At 51.7% G+C, this 15,490-nt stretch overlaps 2 protein-coding genes across 3 annotated transcripts in view; one reads left to right on the forward strand and one right to left on the reverse strand.

Annotated features, from left to right (window-relative positions):
• Nucleotides 1–10,180, forward strand: part of Rhpn2 (rhophilin Rho GTPase binding protein 2) — a 54,478-nt gene extending 44,298 nt beyond the window's left edge. Inside the window, exons 11-15 of one of the 2 annotated variants that reach the window (XM_020182065.2) lie at nt 1,079–1,273; nt 1,932–2,008; nt 3,100–3,246; nt 3,654–3,809; nt 8,870–10,180. In XM_020182065.2, coding sequence (XP_020037654.1) covers nt 1,079–1,273; nt 1,932–2,008; nt 3,100–3,246; nt 3,654–3,809; nt 8,870–9,130 — 836 coding nt within the window. In that variant the 3' untranslated portion in view covers nt 9,131–10,180. The remainder of the gene's footprint in view (nt 1–1,078; nt 1,274–1,931; nt 2,009–3,099; nt 3,247–3,653; nt 3,810–8,869) is intronic. The other variant, XM_074058619.1, reaches the window with a different exon arrangement.
• A 618-nt stretch (nt 10,181–10,798) lies between these two features.
• Nucleotides 10,799–15,295, reverse strand: Faap24 (FA core complex associated protein 24). Its single transcript, XM_020182066.2, has 4 exons — nt 14,881–15,295; nt 14,636–14,775; nt 14,336–14,488; nt 10,799–11,472 (listed from the first exon to the last, which is right to left on the reverse strand). Exons 1-4 carry the CDS (start codon nt 15,098–15,100, stop codon nt 11,200–11,202), a joined length of 786 nt encoding a protein of 261 aa, XP_020037655.1. The 5' UTR covers nt 15,101–15,295; the 3' UTR covers nt 10,799–11,199.
• Nucleotides 15,296–15,490: the final 195 nt, after the last annotated feature.

Here is a 15,490-nt window from a genome sequence, read left to right on the forward strand (position 1 = left end):
CTTTGAACAGCTATCCTGATCTTAGTCCTCCAAGTAGCTAGGATTATAGGCGTGAACCACCAGCGCTTGGCTTTGTTTTTCTTTATCACCCACGTTTGACCCGCACATCGCAGGGCACTACCTAGAAAACATGGTTCAGATCCTACCCTTCTTACCCCCCGGTTGAGGCTGGGAGTCTACAGCGCTCAGGTGACAAGCACCGACTCCGTTAATTCCCACACTGCCTGATGAGGCGGTCTGCTGGGATCCTCCATCGAGAGGACAGAGGCCTGAGCAGAGATACAGGGGGTCTCCCCGCTTCCCTGTGTTCCCACGGAGGTGGTCACTGGAGTCTGCGGCTCCTCCCTCTCACCCCCTAGGCTCTCACTCATTTCACCCAGGACAGGAGTGAGGAGTCTTCGTCAGGCGTGATATAGCCCCTGCTCCTCTCTGACCTCATTCTCTCCCTTCTTTCCCACCCTCACCCTCTCCAGCCATTCTTGTTGTCCTCGGAAAACCTGGTCATGTTCCTGCCCCAGGGTCTTTGAACCCTGCTGCTGCTTTACTTCCTTCGGGGCACTGCTCAAAAGCTAACCAAATAAGCAAAAAACGAGAAAGCAAGAATAATCATAAAAATAAGGCCTTGAGTTCAAACCCCAGCAACACCCCTTCCCCCCCAAAAAGCTACTTTGGGCGAGTGCGGTGGTACACACTTATAATCCCTGCGCTTGAAAAACCTGGGGCCAGCTGGGCTTCCAACTTTTTTCTATGTCAGAAAGCCTTTCCTGAGAGCTGGTGGAGTGGCTCAGGTGGCAGAGCACCTGCCTAGCAAGGGTGAGGCCCTGAGTTCAAGCCCCAGGTGCCACCGTTACAGAAAGACGGCTGTCGTTCTCCATCTTCTCCGGCCACACCTGCTACCCTGCCTCATTTCCCAGAGCCGCTGCGCGTTCCCGTGCTCGTCCACTGGCCGGCTGCAGCCCGGGCCGCTTTACCAGAACGTCGCCGACTGTTTGTCGCGGGCGACCCCAGCTGCTCAGGCGGCCTTTTAGCGACAAGAGCCCTTCCGCACTGTGTGACGTACTCCTGGTCCCCTCCCCAGGAAAGTGCCACTTGCACAGAGCCGTCGCCCACCACGAGGAGTCGCTGAGGGAGGCCGGCCTGTGCAAGAAGCTCCGCGACATCCCGGTGCTGCGGGAGGTGCTGACCGCCGCGCACCAGCGCTCCCGGCTCAAGTACGCCCAGCACCAAGAGGACGGCGACCTCCTGACCCTCTCCGCTGCTCCCGACCTTGTGTGTGCGTGGCCTGGGGAGAGCCGTGCTGGGGGGGGGCGGGAAGGGTGCCTCTCGGGACCTCCTGGGACACCATGGCCAGAGACAAGCAACGCGCGGGCGGTGGCTGTGCCCCCCGCAGGCAGCGCCTGTCCCGGCCCTGTGCGCTGAGTGCTTGTAAGGAGCGCAGGGGCCCCCGGTGGCAGAGGGGAGGCCATCGCCCCGGGGATCCCAGTCACTCTTAGGGTTTCCTTTTCTACCGTCGTGCAGGCCCAGTTAGCCTCTCCTGGGCTCGCTGGCCGCTGGCGAAGGTGGCTGGGCCTGGCATGGAGGCGCTGGCGCAGCCTCATGGTGGAGAGTCACACGTCAGCAATGAGAGGCCACCTGGGACGCAGAGGACCTCCCCGAGGGGTTGATGAGCGCCTCAGGCCGTCCACGAGAAAGTCACCGAGAAAGGGGGGGGTGCCCACTCTTCCCCAAATGGGTCATGGCTCCTGGGAGGCGCCCGAATGGGGGCCATGGCCCCCCTGAGCCTTTCCACCTCTGCGTAAACCCCAGGATGGACGCACGGTTGGGAGAGAACAGGGCTCTGTTTTCTGTGGACAGAAGGCTGGAGGCTGAGTTTTCAAGGCTCATTTTCCATGACGGACGTTTATCCTTTCATTTTCCATCTTCTCTCCCAGCTAAAACTGAGCAAGAAGTTGAAATTATATTACCTCAGTTCTCCAAAGTCACAGTCGCAGACTTCTTCCACAAGCTGGTATGCTGAGCGCTTTTTTCTTTTCTTTCTTTTTTTTTTTGCTGGGACTGGGGTTTGAACTCGGGGCTTCTGCATTTGCAAAGCAGGTGCTCTACCACTTGTAACTCTCCTCCAGTCCATTTTGCTCTTGTTGTTTGGGAAATGGGGTTTTGAAAACTGTTTGCCCAGGCTGGCCTTGAACTGTGATCCTCCTGATCCCTGCCTCCCAAGTAGCTGGGATTACAGGCGTGTGCACTGGGGCCCAGCATCTGACCACGTCTTTACATAATCACGTTGGTGATTAGGTTTCAGTCGCCACGTTTTGGCAGAATGCAAACATTTAGACCATAGGTGTTTTTAGAGCCAGGCTTGGTGGCATGATCCCAGTTGTCACCAGGCTGAGGCAGGAGGAGTACAAGTTCAAGGCCAGCCTGGCCCATATAGTGAGACCCTGTTTCAAGAAATAAGCTAAAATATTTTTAGATATTTTGGCTTTATCGTATTAGAGGATTTTACTTAAAGAGAATTATTTTTACATATTATGTAGCCCAGGTTGGCCTCAAGCCCTCCGTCTTCTGTCTCGGCCTCCCAAGTGCTGGAATTTCAGGAGTGTACGCCCCTGCCTGGCATTTATGATCGTTCTGATTAAGTTGATTTCTAGGGCTGGGGATGTGACTCAGTGGTAGAGCCCTTGCCTAGCGTGAACTGGGTTCAATCCCCAGAACTGACGAAACGGAGAACTTCTAAAAGAGAACTTTATTTTAAATGTCACTCGACTACGTTAGAGGAAATGGCAGCTAACGCTGTTCTCTGGGTACCGTAGCACGTAGTGGCCCAGGTGACGTCATCCGCCTCTTGAACAAGGCCAGCGAGGTCTTGATAGATGATGGGCTGCATTCCCTTTAGCGTTCAAATGTCTGCTTCACAGCTGGGCACGGCGGTGTGCATCTGTAGTCCGTCCCAGCTACCTAAGGAGGCTGAGGTGTAGGAGGTTCCCTTGAGCTCGGGAGTTCAAGACCAGCCTGGACAATAAAGCAAGACACCTCAAAAAAAAAAAACCAAAATCTGATTCAGCCTTCAAACCTTGCACCAAACGCTTCTCTCTTTCCAAGGGCCCCTTGTCTGTGTTCTCGGCCAGCAAGCGGTGGACACCTCCTCGGAGTGTCCACTTCACCGCAGAGCAGGGGGACCTGGGTTTCACCCTGCGAGGCAGCGCCCCGGTCCAGGTCCACTTCTTGGATCCTCACTGCTCTGCTGCGGTAAGCCTGCTGCTTCCTTCTGGGGCGTGGGAGACGCCACAGGGAGCCTCCCACCAAGTCGGGCTGGGAGGACACGCAGCCAGAGGCCCAGGCGGAGCTAGCTGGGGAGTGGAGGGCTCATCTGTGTCAGGGGCCTGACCCCATGCCCTGGGGAGGGAAGAATGAAGGTTGTGGGGTTTTTTACTTTTGGCTGTACTGGGTTTTGAACTCAGAGCCTCATGCTTGCTAGGCAGGCGCTCTACCACTTGAGCCACGACTCCAGCCCTTTTTTATGTGTTGGGTATTTTTGAGAACTTTTTGCCCCCCAAAAACCTTCTGGGGTTGTCTGCTGCAGCCATGAATGTGGGGGCCGGCTCAGGGGCTGGGGTGGGGGAATGCTGACCTTTAAGGAGATCGCGTTTCTGTAGCTGGCAGGAGCCAGGGATGGGGATTACATAGTCTCCATCCAAGACGTGGATTGTAAGTGGCTGACGGTGAGCGAGGTGATGAAGCTGCTGAAGAGCCCTGACGGGGACGAGATCCACATGAAGGTTGTGAGCCTCCTGGACTCCACAGCGTCTGTGGTGAGCGGGGTACCTGGGCAGAGCACCCACGGCCACGGGCAGTGAGCCGCACGGCGAGGCACACGCGGCCCAGCTCCCGGGATGTCTTGGCCCTGGCGCAAAGAGATCATTTGAAAACTTTCCATTTTTGGTTCTGTTTTAATCCGTTGATGACTTTTCTTTGTAGTACTAGGTTTGAACTCTCACACTTGCTAGGCACAGGAGCTCCAGCACTCGAGCCACTCCACCAGCCCTTTTTGCTTTAGTTATTTTTCAGACAGGGCCTTGCATTTGTGCCTGGGTCAGCACGAATCGCTGTCCTCCTATTTACGTTTCCCATGTAGCCGGGATCACAGGTGTGTACCACCATGCCCTGCTACTGGTTGAGATGGGGTCTTGAGAACTTTTTTTTCCCTCTGTGGCCATACTGAGGTTTGAACTCAGGACCTCACAATTGCTTGGCAGGCTTTCTACTACATGAACCACTGTGCCAACCCTCAAGAACTTTTTGATCCCCCGATCTCTGCTTCCCAAGTAGCTAGGATTACAGGCGTGAGCCACCACACTTGGTTTAGTTGATTGATTATTTCTGATTAAATCCTGTTTAATTATAGAAGCAATACATACTCATGATTAAAAAATGTTCAGATGGGGCTAGGCGTGGTTGCTCATGGAGTTAATCCCAGTTACTTGGGATGCAGAGATGGGGAAGTTTGAGGTTTGAGGCCAAGACACACAAAAAGTTACTGAGACCCTGCCTCAACCAACAAGCCAAGTGCAGTAGTACATATATGTAATCCCAGCTATGTGGTAGGCATAGGTAGGAGGATCACAGACCGAGGCCAGCCCAGGTAAAAATGCAGGATGCAGAAAAAAAAAAAAATGTAAAAAGGGATAGGGGCATGGCTGAAGTGGTAGAGTGGTAGAGAAAGTACAAGACCTGAGTTCAAACCTCAGTACTGATCCCTCCAGAAATGTTCAGATGGTACAAGAGGGCTTAAGAACACACGAAAGTCCAAAAGGCCTCAGACAGGGCTAGACATTCCCTGTGGGAGCTCAGGGACTTGTTCTGCAAGTCCATGTGCAGTGCGATCTTTAATTTTCCCTCACGAGAGGGAGCACACCCACAGCTTGTTTTGTGCAGTGTTGCAGGTAACACACAGCCGCTTCCCTTCAGAACAACACTTACTCATTCACCAGTGCTAGGAGCCTCAGCTCCGTGCCTCTGTCGGTCAGTCGTTCATTACTGTAACAGGAGACCCAGGGCTACGATGCTTATTGAAGAAAAGAGGTTTATTGGGGTCACGGTTTTGGAGGCTGAAAATCCGAGATCAGTGGCCCCACTGTGATGAGGAAGGGCCTCATGGTAGATGGCGTCATGATGGAAGAAGAGATGACATCCCAGAACGGAAAGCAGGGGCCGCCCACAGTCCCACCCCAGTTGGCCTGATGACCTTCACTAGGCCTTCCTGCTCCCCTTGCCGGGCCTCGTGGCTCGTGCCTGTAATCCTCGCTACTCAGAAGGCAGAAATTAGGAGGATCACGGTTCGTGGCCAGCTGGTGTAAATAGTTCACGAGACCCTCTCTCAAAAACACTCAACACCAGAAAAGGACTGGCGGAGTGGCTCAAGTGGTAGAGCGCCTGCCTAGCCAGCGTGAGGCCCTGAGTTCAAACCCCAGTGCTGCAAAAAAGGAAAGAAGAGAAAAAAATCCATGCGGTGGGCCAGGTGGGAGCCAGAAGCAGAGCGAGCTCTCTCTGTTACAAGTTATTTTGTGAAAGACTGTGCTGACCTGTGGGAGGGGAAAGCGGTGGGGGGCGGTGATTAATGTCCATGTTTTTATCTGAGTGAGAATCATGCCAGGCTTTGTGTTCAGGATTTACAATAGTGGCCATGAGCTGTGCCGAGGAGAAGTCACACAGGCCCTGCGGAGTCCCCCGCCTCGGTGGCACTCGTGCCCAGTACTCCTTTAGGTGCTGGGGCTCCAGCTTCAAGTGGACAGAGGCATCCCCGTCCCCAGGAAGGTGGCACTTAGCAAGTGTGTGCTCGTACTTTTGATACCTGACATAAAGGAACAGGCCTCACGTGGCCGAGTGTCTGGGGGTCACTGAGGAGAGGCTCGGGGACAGGGCTGGGACCCAGGTGTGAGCGACAGAAGGATCTAAGCAGAGGCTGCGGCCTCTCCAGCCACAAGGAGAGACAGGGGCCTCTGGCTGAGCGCGGAGCTGCGGGGGGTGGGTGAGACCGGAAGGCAGTGGAGCAGCTGATGCTTTAGGAGGAGGCCGGCTCTGGGTCGTCCTAGCAGCTTAGACTGGGGCAGCCGAGGAGGAGGAGGAGGAGGAGGAGGAGGAGGAGGAGGAGGAGGGGGAGGGGGAGGGGGAGGGGGAGGGGGAGAGGTGGGCGCACCCGAGACCAGACAGGCCTTGCTGTGTAGATGGTTTGAGTAAAGGCTGGTGGTGGACGGGAGGCTGTGCTCGGTTCGGGCTGAGCCCTGCATGGGCCGCGCCCTAGGGAGGCGGAGGAGAGCGACAGGTGGCCGTCCTCAGGCAGGTGGAAAGCAGCCGTCGGCTCAGGGAGACAGTACTGTTGGGGTCATGCGCGTAGAGATGGCGTTCACAGCCACAGGACCCGGGCATTTGCGGCAGGGTTACACATGGCTTGGAAGAGCAGTGGACGCGGAGGGGATGGAGAGGCTCAGGGGGACACAGGAGGAATCGGGGTGTAGCTGACGGGTAGAACGCTCGCCTAGCATGTGCAAGGCTCTGGGTTCAATCCCCAGTACCGCACAAAAATAAATAAAAATGAAGAAGACTGTGGGTGAGGCTCAACTGGAGGAGTCCAGGAAGGTCCTGAGTTCAAACCCCAGTGCTGCCCCCACCCCACCCCACCCAAAACAAACAGATCCATGAATTGAGACTCGCAGAGCAGGTTAGGAGAAAGGGATTGTAAAGCCTGCCATTTGGGGGGTGCCGCGGTGATCCGTGGCGTTTCTGGATAAGTAGTCAAGTTCCCCTCCAGAAGCAAGCTTGTCTGAGAGGTAAGAGGAAGACCCAGCTGTGGCCTGAAGGTCACGGGGTAGGGCCCAGCTAGAGGAGCCGGACGCCTTGGACCCGGCTCTGCCTGGTAGAGGAGCCACTCAACCTGTGCACCAGGCCGGAGAGGAGTCTGAGGTGGCGGGGTTGGGGGGGGGGTGAAGTTAGGACTCGCTGGATTTGAATCCTGGCCAGAACACAGTTGTATCGCCCTCCTGGAGGTGGGGATAATAGGACCTGTGTCCTCACCCCAGGGCCCAGCACGAGATAACAGCTCTTTTCATAGTAGCTGTGACAATGACAAGATTATTCTTTCACCAGTTGAGCTCTGTTTTTTTTTTTTTTTTTACTTTTTTTTTTTTTGGCAGTACTGGGGTTTGAACTCAGGGCCTCATACTTGCTAGGCAGGCTCTCTTACCACTTGAGCCACACCTCCCCGAGCTCTGTTTTTAACTGCCTTTCCTTCAAGTAAAATCAAATGGTAAGGGCTGGGGTGGGGCTCGGCAGCGGAGTGAGCTGGAGGCCAGGGTTCTCTCTGTGCCCAGCACTGCACAAAGATCCACAAGGTGAGAAAGGCTGCAGCACGGTCTCTGCTACCTCCCCCCACCACGTACATACCTGTACCCCCTGATCACACTGGGGGACCCCCAGTGCTCTCTGGAGCCACGCCCTGTGTTTAACAAGCTCTGTGACATCAGCAGGTCAGCGCTGCCCCTGGGCCACCGTTCCCTCTTCTGTAGGACAGAGGAGGTGGACTGTGGAGCAATCCACACCATTTTGCTCTGTGAAGCCCTAAGGCTTCCAGAGAGGTACCCTGGGAAGACGGAGCGGTTTGGGGGCGCGGTGGATGGAACAGGAGGGATGTGAAAGGAAGAGGAGGGCGAGAAGGGCGGTGAAGCAGAGCAGCCCGGGGTGCTCCGGGAGGGGAGGCCGAGCGCAGTGCCGGGCGACACTCAGAGACCGCAGAGGAGGCCTGTGTGCTGAAGGGGAGGCGGCTGCCAGGCAGGATGGAGGAAGGGAAGACCCCTGGAGGGCTCGGTGTTCTGGAGAGGGGCGAATAGGGGCTGAGGCAGGCATTTAGAGGAAAGGTGACGGCCAGTAGACAGGAGTGCTGGGGAAGGGCCGCCATTCGGAAGTTCGGGGTCGCGATGAGAGTTTCAAGCCAGTCAGCTTGGGGAACATGCGGCCTGGGGAGGCAGAGGGTGGAACTGGGCTGGACCCGCCTCTTCGGGAGGCTGGGGGAGAGCCAAGGGTATTGATTTATGGGAGGGGGTGTAGCGGGGAGGTGGCGGGGGGCAACAAGGCCCTCGGATCTGCCTCTGGCAGATTTGTTTCCCTGTTGCTATGACACAGTGTGTGCCCCGCCCCACACGGCGGGGTTCATGGCTACTTTGCTTTTGTTTTTTGGTTTGGTTTTGAACTCAGAGCCTCAGGTTTGCTAGACAGGTGCTCTACCACTTGAGCCACTCCACCAGCCCTCGTGGCTACTTTTCTAGAAAAGCAGGAAGGCTCTTCATCTGGTTACCATAGTCTGAGAGGTTGGGGGACTACAGTGAGCGCCCCTCCTCGTCGCCTCCCTCAGACGCCCTGGGATTTGTGTTGGGAACAGCGTGCATTTATTTGTATGAGGGCCTGGTTTTAGTGCCTGCAACTGTTCCGTGAGCATTTGGCGAGTGAAAAACTCAACCTCGGCCCACCTTACAGGCCCAGAAAACAAGATCTTCACGTGTCCCACTTGGGTCCTGCAGTGTTTTTCATCGTGAACAGCAGGTAGGGTTGGACGGGTGCAGAGCTTTGATTTGGGAAGATAGAAAAGTTCTGGACGGCTGGGGGCGCAGCCCACGTGGTAGAGCACCTGCCTCGTAAGCGCAATGCCAGAACTGCCACACGCACAAGCTGTCTTAATCCTGTGTGACTCACCTGAATTTTAGACCTACACAAACTTGGTTTTCAAGAGGATGCCGGAGTGCAGTGGGAACCTCACACCTGACAGTGATTTGCTGGGTCTTGCCGTGCCTGACACCCTTCTCCTTCCTTTCCTTCTGTACAGCACGGCAAGTGTGCCACCTACTCCGTGGGGATGCAGAAAACGTACTCCATGATCTGCCTGTCCATCGACGACGATGACAAGAGTGACAAAACCAAGAAGATCTCTAAAAAGCTTTCCTTTCTGAGTTGGGGCACCGGTAAGAACAGGCAGAAGTCAGCCAGCACCTTGTGCCTCCCGGCCGTCGGGGTGGCCAGGCCGCAGGTGAAGAAGAAACTCCCCACGCCGTTCAGCTTGCTCAACTCGGACAGCTCCCTGTACTGACGATGGAAGGTCTTCCTTGTGGCCACCTCGATACCGTCCGACCCCATTTTCTCCCGGCCTGGACTTGTGTTTGGTGTGCTTTATGAAAGTGACAAGAAATCTCTGGAAAACACACTTATTTGAGGAGTTTCACTACATTGCTGCAACTTATTTATTCTGTAAGGATTGTAAATAGATAGTGGTGGAACTGTGGCTGGTTTTCATGATTTAATGTGCCGACTTTTAGACGCTGTCCGAGCTAAACTGAGGCTACCTGCTCTAGTACTGTCTCTAAGTGTCCAGGTTTGGGTGATGATAACATTTCTTAATCTAGAGTGACCCTCGAATTAAGACAGAGTAAGACTTGTGTTATTAAGAACTGTCCCCAAAGAGCTCCTTCCTTCTGGGAATTCATGGACTGAAAGTGACATGATTTTACTGTTATTTCTGCACCATTTTGGATTTTATTTCCAGATAAAAGTCTAGTGCCAAATTTGTCTTAATTTTTATATATTTTTTTGGCAGTGCAGGGGATTGAGCCAAAAAAATAAATTAAAAAAAAGTCTCCCGGCAGCCTTCTCTCTTGCTTGGGTGCATTTACAGATTGCCAACAGGCGGCAGTGGCGGATGGAGGTGCTGTCTACAGGGTAGGTAATACACTGTTTGATACTCAGAACAGTTTGCAGCTTGTTTAAAGTAGACGGTCCATAGCTGTGTATTTAAGAATCGGGGGAAAGAGGGTAGTTTTATATTTGATCGGGTAAGGGTGTGAACTATTCAAGTTCCCGGCTCTACTTGACTGTCTTTTAAGAACGTTCTTACCACTTTGACTTCTCTGGCTATAAACTGGGTGACGCTGTGGCTCTGCTAAGATTCACGGCTGGCACAGGACAGGCAACATAGCTGGAAACGCAGCATTGAGATCTCACTGTGAGAACTAACAAGAACTTAAATATTTTTCTATCGTGCAGTATCGTGAAGGAAGCATCCACCTTTGGAAAGGGTGCCCACTGCTCCAAGGGCCGTGTCTGTGTAAATATTTAAATAAACGCCTTCATTTCTCTGAGTTAACATGTTTTACTCTTATTTCACTTAATTCCTTCCTTCAGATCATTTGTTACTCTGGAATGCACCATGCTTTAGAGTTTTAAAATTTACTAACATCTCACAAAGCAAATAAGCTTCCAAGTACTCTTAGTGTTTTGTTTTGTTTTGTTTTTTTTAAACATAGGCCATTTTTAATTGGATGTAGGTGTTTTTTGTGGTACTGGGATTTGAACGCTTGCAAGTGCTCTACCACTCGAGCCACACCTCCAGTCCATTTTGCTCTGCCTGGTTGTTTTGAGGCCCGAGCTGGCCTCAAACTGCAATCCTCTGCTCTCAGCTTCCCAAGTAGCTATGATTACAGGCGCGAGCCACTGGCACTTGTCACTTGTCATGCATATGCTTTCTGTACCTTTTGATCCAGCGCTGGGCTCCCCTTGCTTAGATGCAGTGTGTCTGCTATTTTTTTGTCCACACATAGTAGAAAAGAACTCTTTTCTTCCTTACACATTGAGTTTTCATCTTTAAATAGGGAATTTCAGACTCCAAGCTTTCAGATTCTAGGCAAATTATATGGCTAGTCTCTCCCTCCAAAAACCCAGAAAGAGGAAAGGCAGAAAATGGAGGACAAAGAAAGCAAGGATGGACTGCTGTACACTTGTTTATTTACCTTGACAGTGGCCCTGAGCACAGGCACGAGCAGAGCGCAGAGACCTGAATGGCAAGGGGCCTGCAGTCCACAGTGCTTCACTATAGCCGTTCTCTGTGGACTGTCAGCTGACCTTGACAGCCGCTCAAGGTCAAGGCTGCTCATACAAACCAGCCCTCCCTGGCTTTTTGCTGAGGATGAGAGTCCCTTACACTCAGCAAGAACCCCACTGGCCCTTTCACCTTAGCAGAATGTGGGTGGTGACATCTGAGCCCCACTCTCCTAACACAGACCCCAAGGGAGCAGCAGGCCTCCCCTGTCCTTCACGTGGTGCTGTGGGAGGAAGGCTTTGGTTCTTGGTTTTTAAATCTGAAAACCTGCAGTTTGCGGTCTAACCCTAGGTTAGATGTGAGGCCTGCGGTCGCCTGGACTGGGTGAAGAAGTCATGAATCTGCTGTGCTGCCATGTGTCCCACCACTTGCTCAAGCTCTTGGGCAGAGGCGTTGCTCAGCTGCTGGATGCTAGAAAACTTCTGGAGGAGGAGGGGGGCCTTCACTTTTCCCACTCCTGGGATCTGCTGCACAGTTTGCACCAGGGAGGGCTCGGAGAGCGAGGCCCGCTGCTGCTTCAGGAAAGGGTTCCTCCTGGGCTCTTTGGTTTGCTCTTCAACCTGAACCACAGATTAAAGGGGAAAAGAAGCTCATGAGCCCCCTCGCCCCCGGAGGGCAGGCAGCTTTCTTAAGATTTAGTTTTTCCACTTGGTTCCAATATTTTCATCTATCATGGATGAAAGAAAGATTATTTAAAGGTGGGTCATATGACCACATAAAGGAGGAAGAGGTAAAAATGTACAAAAACTTGAGTTTTCAGAATATTTAGGATAAAACTAGTGAAAAACACAATGTGGAATTCATATATTTTCCTATGGTCCATTAAGAAATATTTCAGGCCAGGCACCAGTGGCTCACGCCTGTAATCCCAGCTACTCAGGAGGCTGAGATCAGGAGGATTGTGGTTTGAAGCCAGCCCAGGCAAATAGTTTGCAAGACCCTATCTTGAAAAAACCCATCACAAAAAAGGGCTGGTGGAGTGGCTCAAGGTGTAGGCCCAGAATTCAAACCCCAGTACTGCAAAAAAAAAAGAAAAAAAAGGAGCTGGGTGCAGTGGCTCAGGTCGGTAATTCTGGCTGCTCAGAGGTAGAAATGAGGATTTTAGTAAAAGGATGTCCCAGGCAAAAGCACAGGACCCTATCTGAAAACAAACTACAAGCAAAAGGACTGGGGTGTGGCTCAAGTGGTAGAGCACTTGCCTAGCAATCGAGGTCCTGAGTTCAATCTCTACTACCACCAAAACATACAGTGTTTCACTTGTGCAGGATTAAATATTGGCTCTACCTAACGGAAACCTGCTCCACACAGGACTGTTAAAGGAGAGCCCACACCTCAATTAGTGGCAGTCGTACCAAGGCAGATAGGGACAGTAAAGCCAGGGCAGGAATCTGTCAACCATGAAGGGCTGCATTTCTAATCTGGCTGTCAACCCTAGCTGCACACCATAGGGAGGATTTATATTTAAAACAAAACACAAAACCTGATGCCCAGGCCCTACCCTGTGTTGTGAATTTTAATTGGTCAGAGGTAAGGCTTATGTTTTTGGTTTGTTTTTTTTTTTTTTTTTTTTTTTGCAGTACTGGGATTTGAATTCAGGGTCTTCACCTTGAGCCACTCCACCAGCCCTGTTTTGTGATGGGTTTTTTTCAAGATAGGGTCTTGTAAACTATGTGCCCAGGCTGGCTTTGAACCACAATCCTCCTGATCTCTGCCTCCTGAGTAACTGGGATTATAGGTGTGAGCCACGGGCGCCAGCATAAAATAGTATCTCCCTGTTTTTTTTTTTTTTTTTTTTGTAGCACTGGAGTTTGAACTCAGGGCCTCACACTTGCTAGGCAGGTGAACTTGAGCCACTCCACCAGCCCCTTATATATCTTTTTTTCCAGTAGTAAGGATGAAACCCAAGGCCTCAAGCACTCAACCACTGAGTGATACCACCAGTCCTGTCACTAGCCTTGAACTGAAGACCTTCCTATCTCTGTCTCCCAAGGATCACAGGCTTGTGCCACCATGCCTGACTCCCATCATTTATTCTTAAAAACTCCCAGAAAAGTTCTAATGAACAACCAAGTTGACAAGTCAGTGAGGGTAAGGAAGAACCAGTTTCTTTTTTTTGAACTCAGGTCCTCACACTTACTAGGCAGGCACTCTACCACTTGAGCCATCCACCAGCACTTTCTTGTGATAGATTTTTTTGAGATGGGGTCTCTTGAACTATTTGCCTGAGCTAGCTTCAAACTGTGATCCTCCTGATCTCTGCCTCCTGAGTAGCTGGGATCATAGGTGTGAGCCACTGATGCTTGGCTGCTTGCTTTTATTTAGTCATTTTTTTTTCTTTTTTTTGGCAGTACTGGGGGTTGAACACAGGGCCTCATCTTGCTAGGCAGGTGCTCTATCACTTGAGCCATGCCTCCAGCCCTTTTTGCATTGGTTATTTTTGAGATAGGGTCCTCCTTTTACCCTGGCTGTTCTGGACTATACGATCTTATTTGTGCTTTCCTCTGTACCTGTAATAACAAGCATGCATCACCATGCCCAGCCATTGGTTGAGACAGGGTTTTGCTAATTTTCTGCTCAGGCTTGGCCTTAAACTATGATCATCTCCACCTCCTGAGTGGCTAGGATTATAGGCATGAGCCACTGTACCTAGTCTCAGTTTGCTTTCTTAAAGGAAAAAAAAAAAAACTTGCACAAAGAAGTGCTGATGCCTAACAAATGACATGAGGACATCGCAAAGTGGCTGCTAGTTGACATTTTCATCACCATAAGTGCAGGATAATGAAGAATGATGGAGTTACGGCATCCTGGGAGTTCAAAACCACACGTAGTACGCACAGCTCTCTTTGTTACACATTTGCCTAGAGAGTGCATGGCAGCCTTGGCTGGTTGCAGAGGCAGCTTCTGAACTCAAATGTCTCAAAAAGATTTAATAAACCACTACAGGGAATGACACAGATTAGATTCATGGGTTGTCATTATAGCAAGGGCAGTTGTCAGAGTAGAGGATCCACCAAAATCAGGTGAGGCCAGGCATGGTGGCTCCTACCTGTAAACCTAGCTACTCACAAGGGGGAAATCAAGATCAAGGTTCAAGGCCAGTCCAGGCAAACAGCAAGACAGACCCCATCCATCTCAATCATTAACAGCTGAGCATAGTGGGGCATGCCTGTCTTCCCAGCTACATAAATAAGGAAGCATAAATAGGAGAATTGCAGTCCAGGCTGGCCTGGGCATAAATGTGAGACCCTAATCTCAAAAGTAACCGAATCAAAACAGGCTGGGGGGCGTAGTTCAAGTGGTAGAGTGTCTGCCTAGGAAGTGCTAGGCTCGGAGTTCAAATCCCAGTACCACCAGGAAAAAAAAAAAAGCTGAGAATCTGCACGAGAACAGGTTATTAACAGCAAAGGAGGAATGGGTACTTACTAACTGGACAATGAGGCGGGCAGCTTCGATCTGATTGGCCACAGGAAGCAACACCATCCCAAGGTCCAGCACAGTGAACTTCTGGATGGCTGGGAAGTACTGCTCACTCATCTGAGTTTTTTCAACCACTACAATCCCTTGAAGCTTGCCAGACTTCAAAGGAAAAGACAATAGACCATTTTGTAACAAAATGCCTTTCAAAGTCAAGAAAGGTATCACTATGTGAGTGGAATGATTTGATACAAATTATTCCAAGGGGGTGGGAGATGGGGATACAAAATTCTTTAATTCAGTACTTACATTTCTAACTCGAACAAGTCTCTTTCTGTAGCCATTTCCTGCCACCAAATCAGCCTCAGTGATATAAAGAATGCAGGAACTGCTGGACAGGTAAAAATCTACCCATGTCAGGCCATCCTCAAAAATGAGTTTAATTTTCCCTTAAAAGAGACAACAAAATGATAATAAGGCAACAATACGTGGACTTTTTTTTTTTTTTAGTTTGTGGGGAGGAAAGGGCTTAGGGCAGAAGGCAGCTCACCGACCTTGCATCCCCTGCGCCACCAGCGACCCGCGCCATTTTTCACTGGCCACTACATGCCCAAAAGGCACGTGCACGGGTCCTGCGCCATCAGGGGGGTCCCTTTCCATCCGTGCTCTCGATCTGATTTGGGAAATGCAAGATGTCACGTGAGCAGGCTCCACCCAAAGCCGGGACCTCTTTGGCTGGATCTCTTCTGCAGAGTGGTCTTGCAAAGTCTGCATTATTTGCCTTAGTTTAAGAATGAGGAGATTCCTGTCATAGTGACTCTGATTTTCATTATCGGCACCTGATTGGCCCTTAATAGCCTGCGCTGTGGCTCTTCGGTCCGGTCCCGGACGGGGGGACGCCAAGGATAACCCCCCAACCTTCGCTCTAGTCCTCACACTCCCACGTTGCCTGCGGCCGCGCCACTTCCGGGTTCACGCCGGCTGGGTTCGCCCAGTCTTTCCATCTGCCCGCCCTCCTCCTCTCCCTGCGCTGGATAGGCTAAATGTCAGAGAGGGACATCTGAATTGGCCAATGAAAGAACCGACAGCCTACACTGCCTCCCTATTGGTGGGGATTTGAATGAGGGCCCGCTAGTTGCCAAGAGCGACGGGCGTGGAAGCAAG

Source organism: Castor canadensis, chromosome 16 (genome assembly GCF_047511655.1).
Source record: "Castor canadensis chromosome 16, mCasCan1.hap1v2, whole genome shotgun sequence".
Lineage (NCBI taxonomy): Eukaryota > Metazoa > Chordata > Mammalia > Rodentia > Castoridae > Castor > Castor canadensis.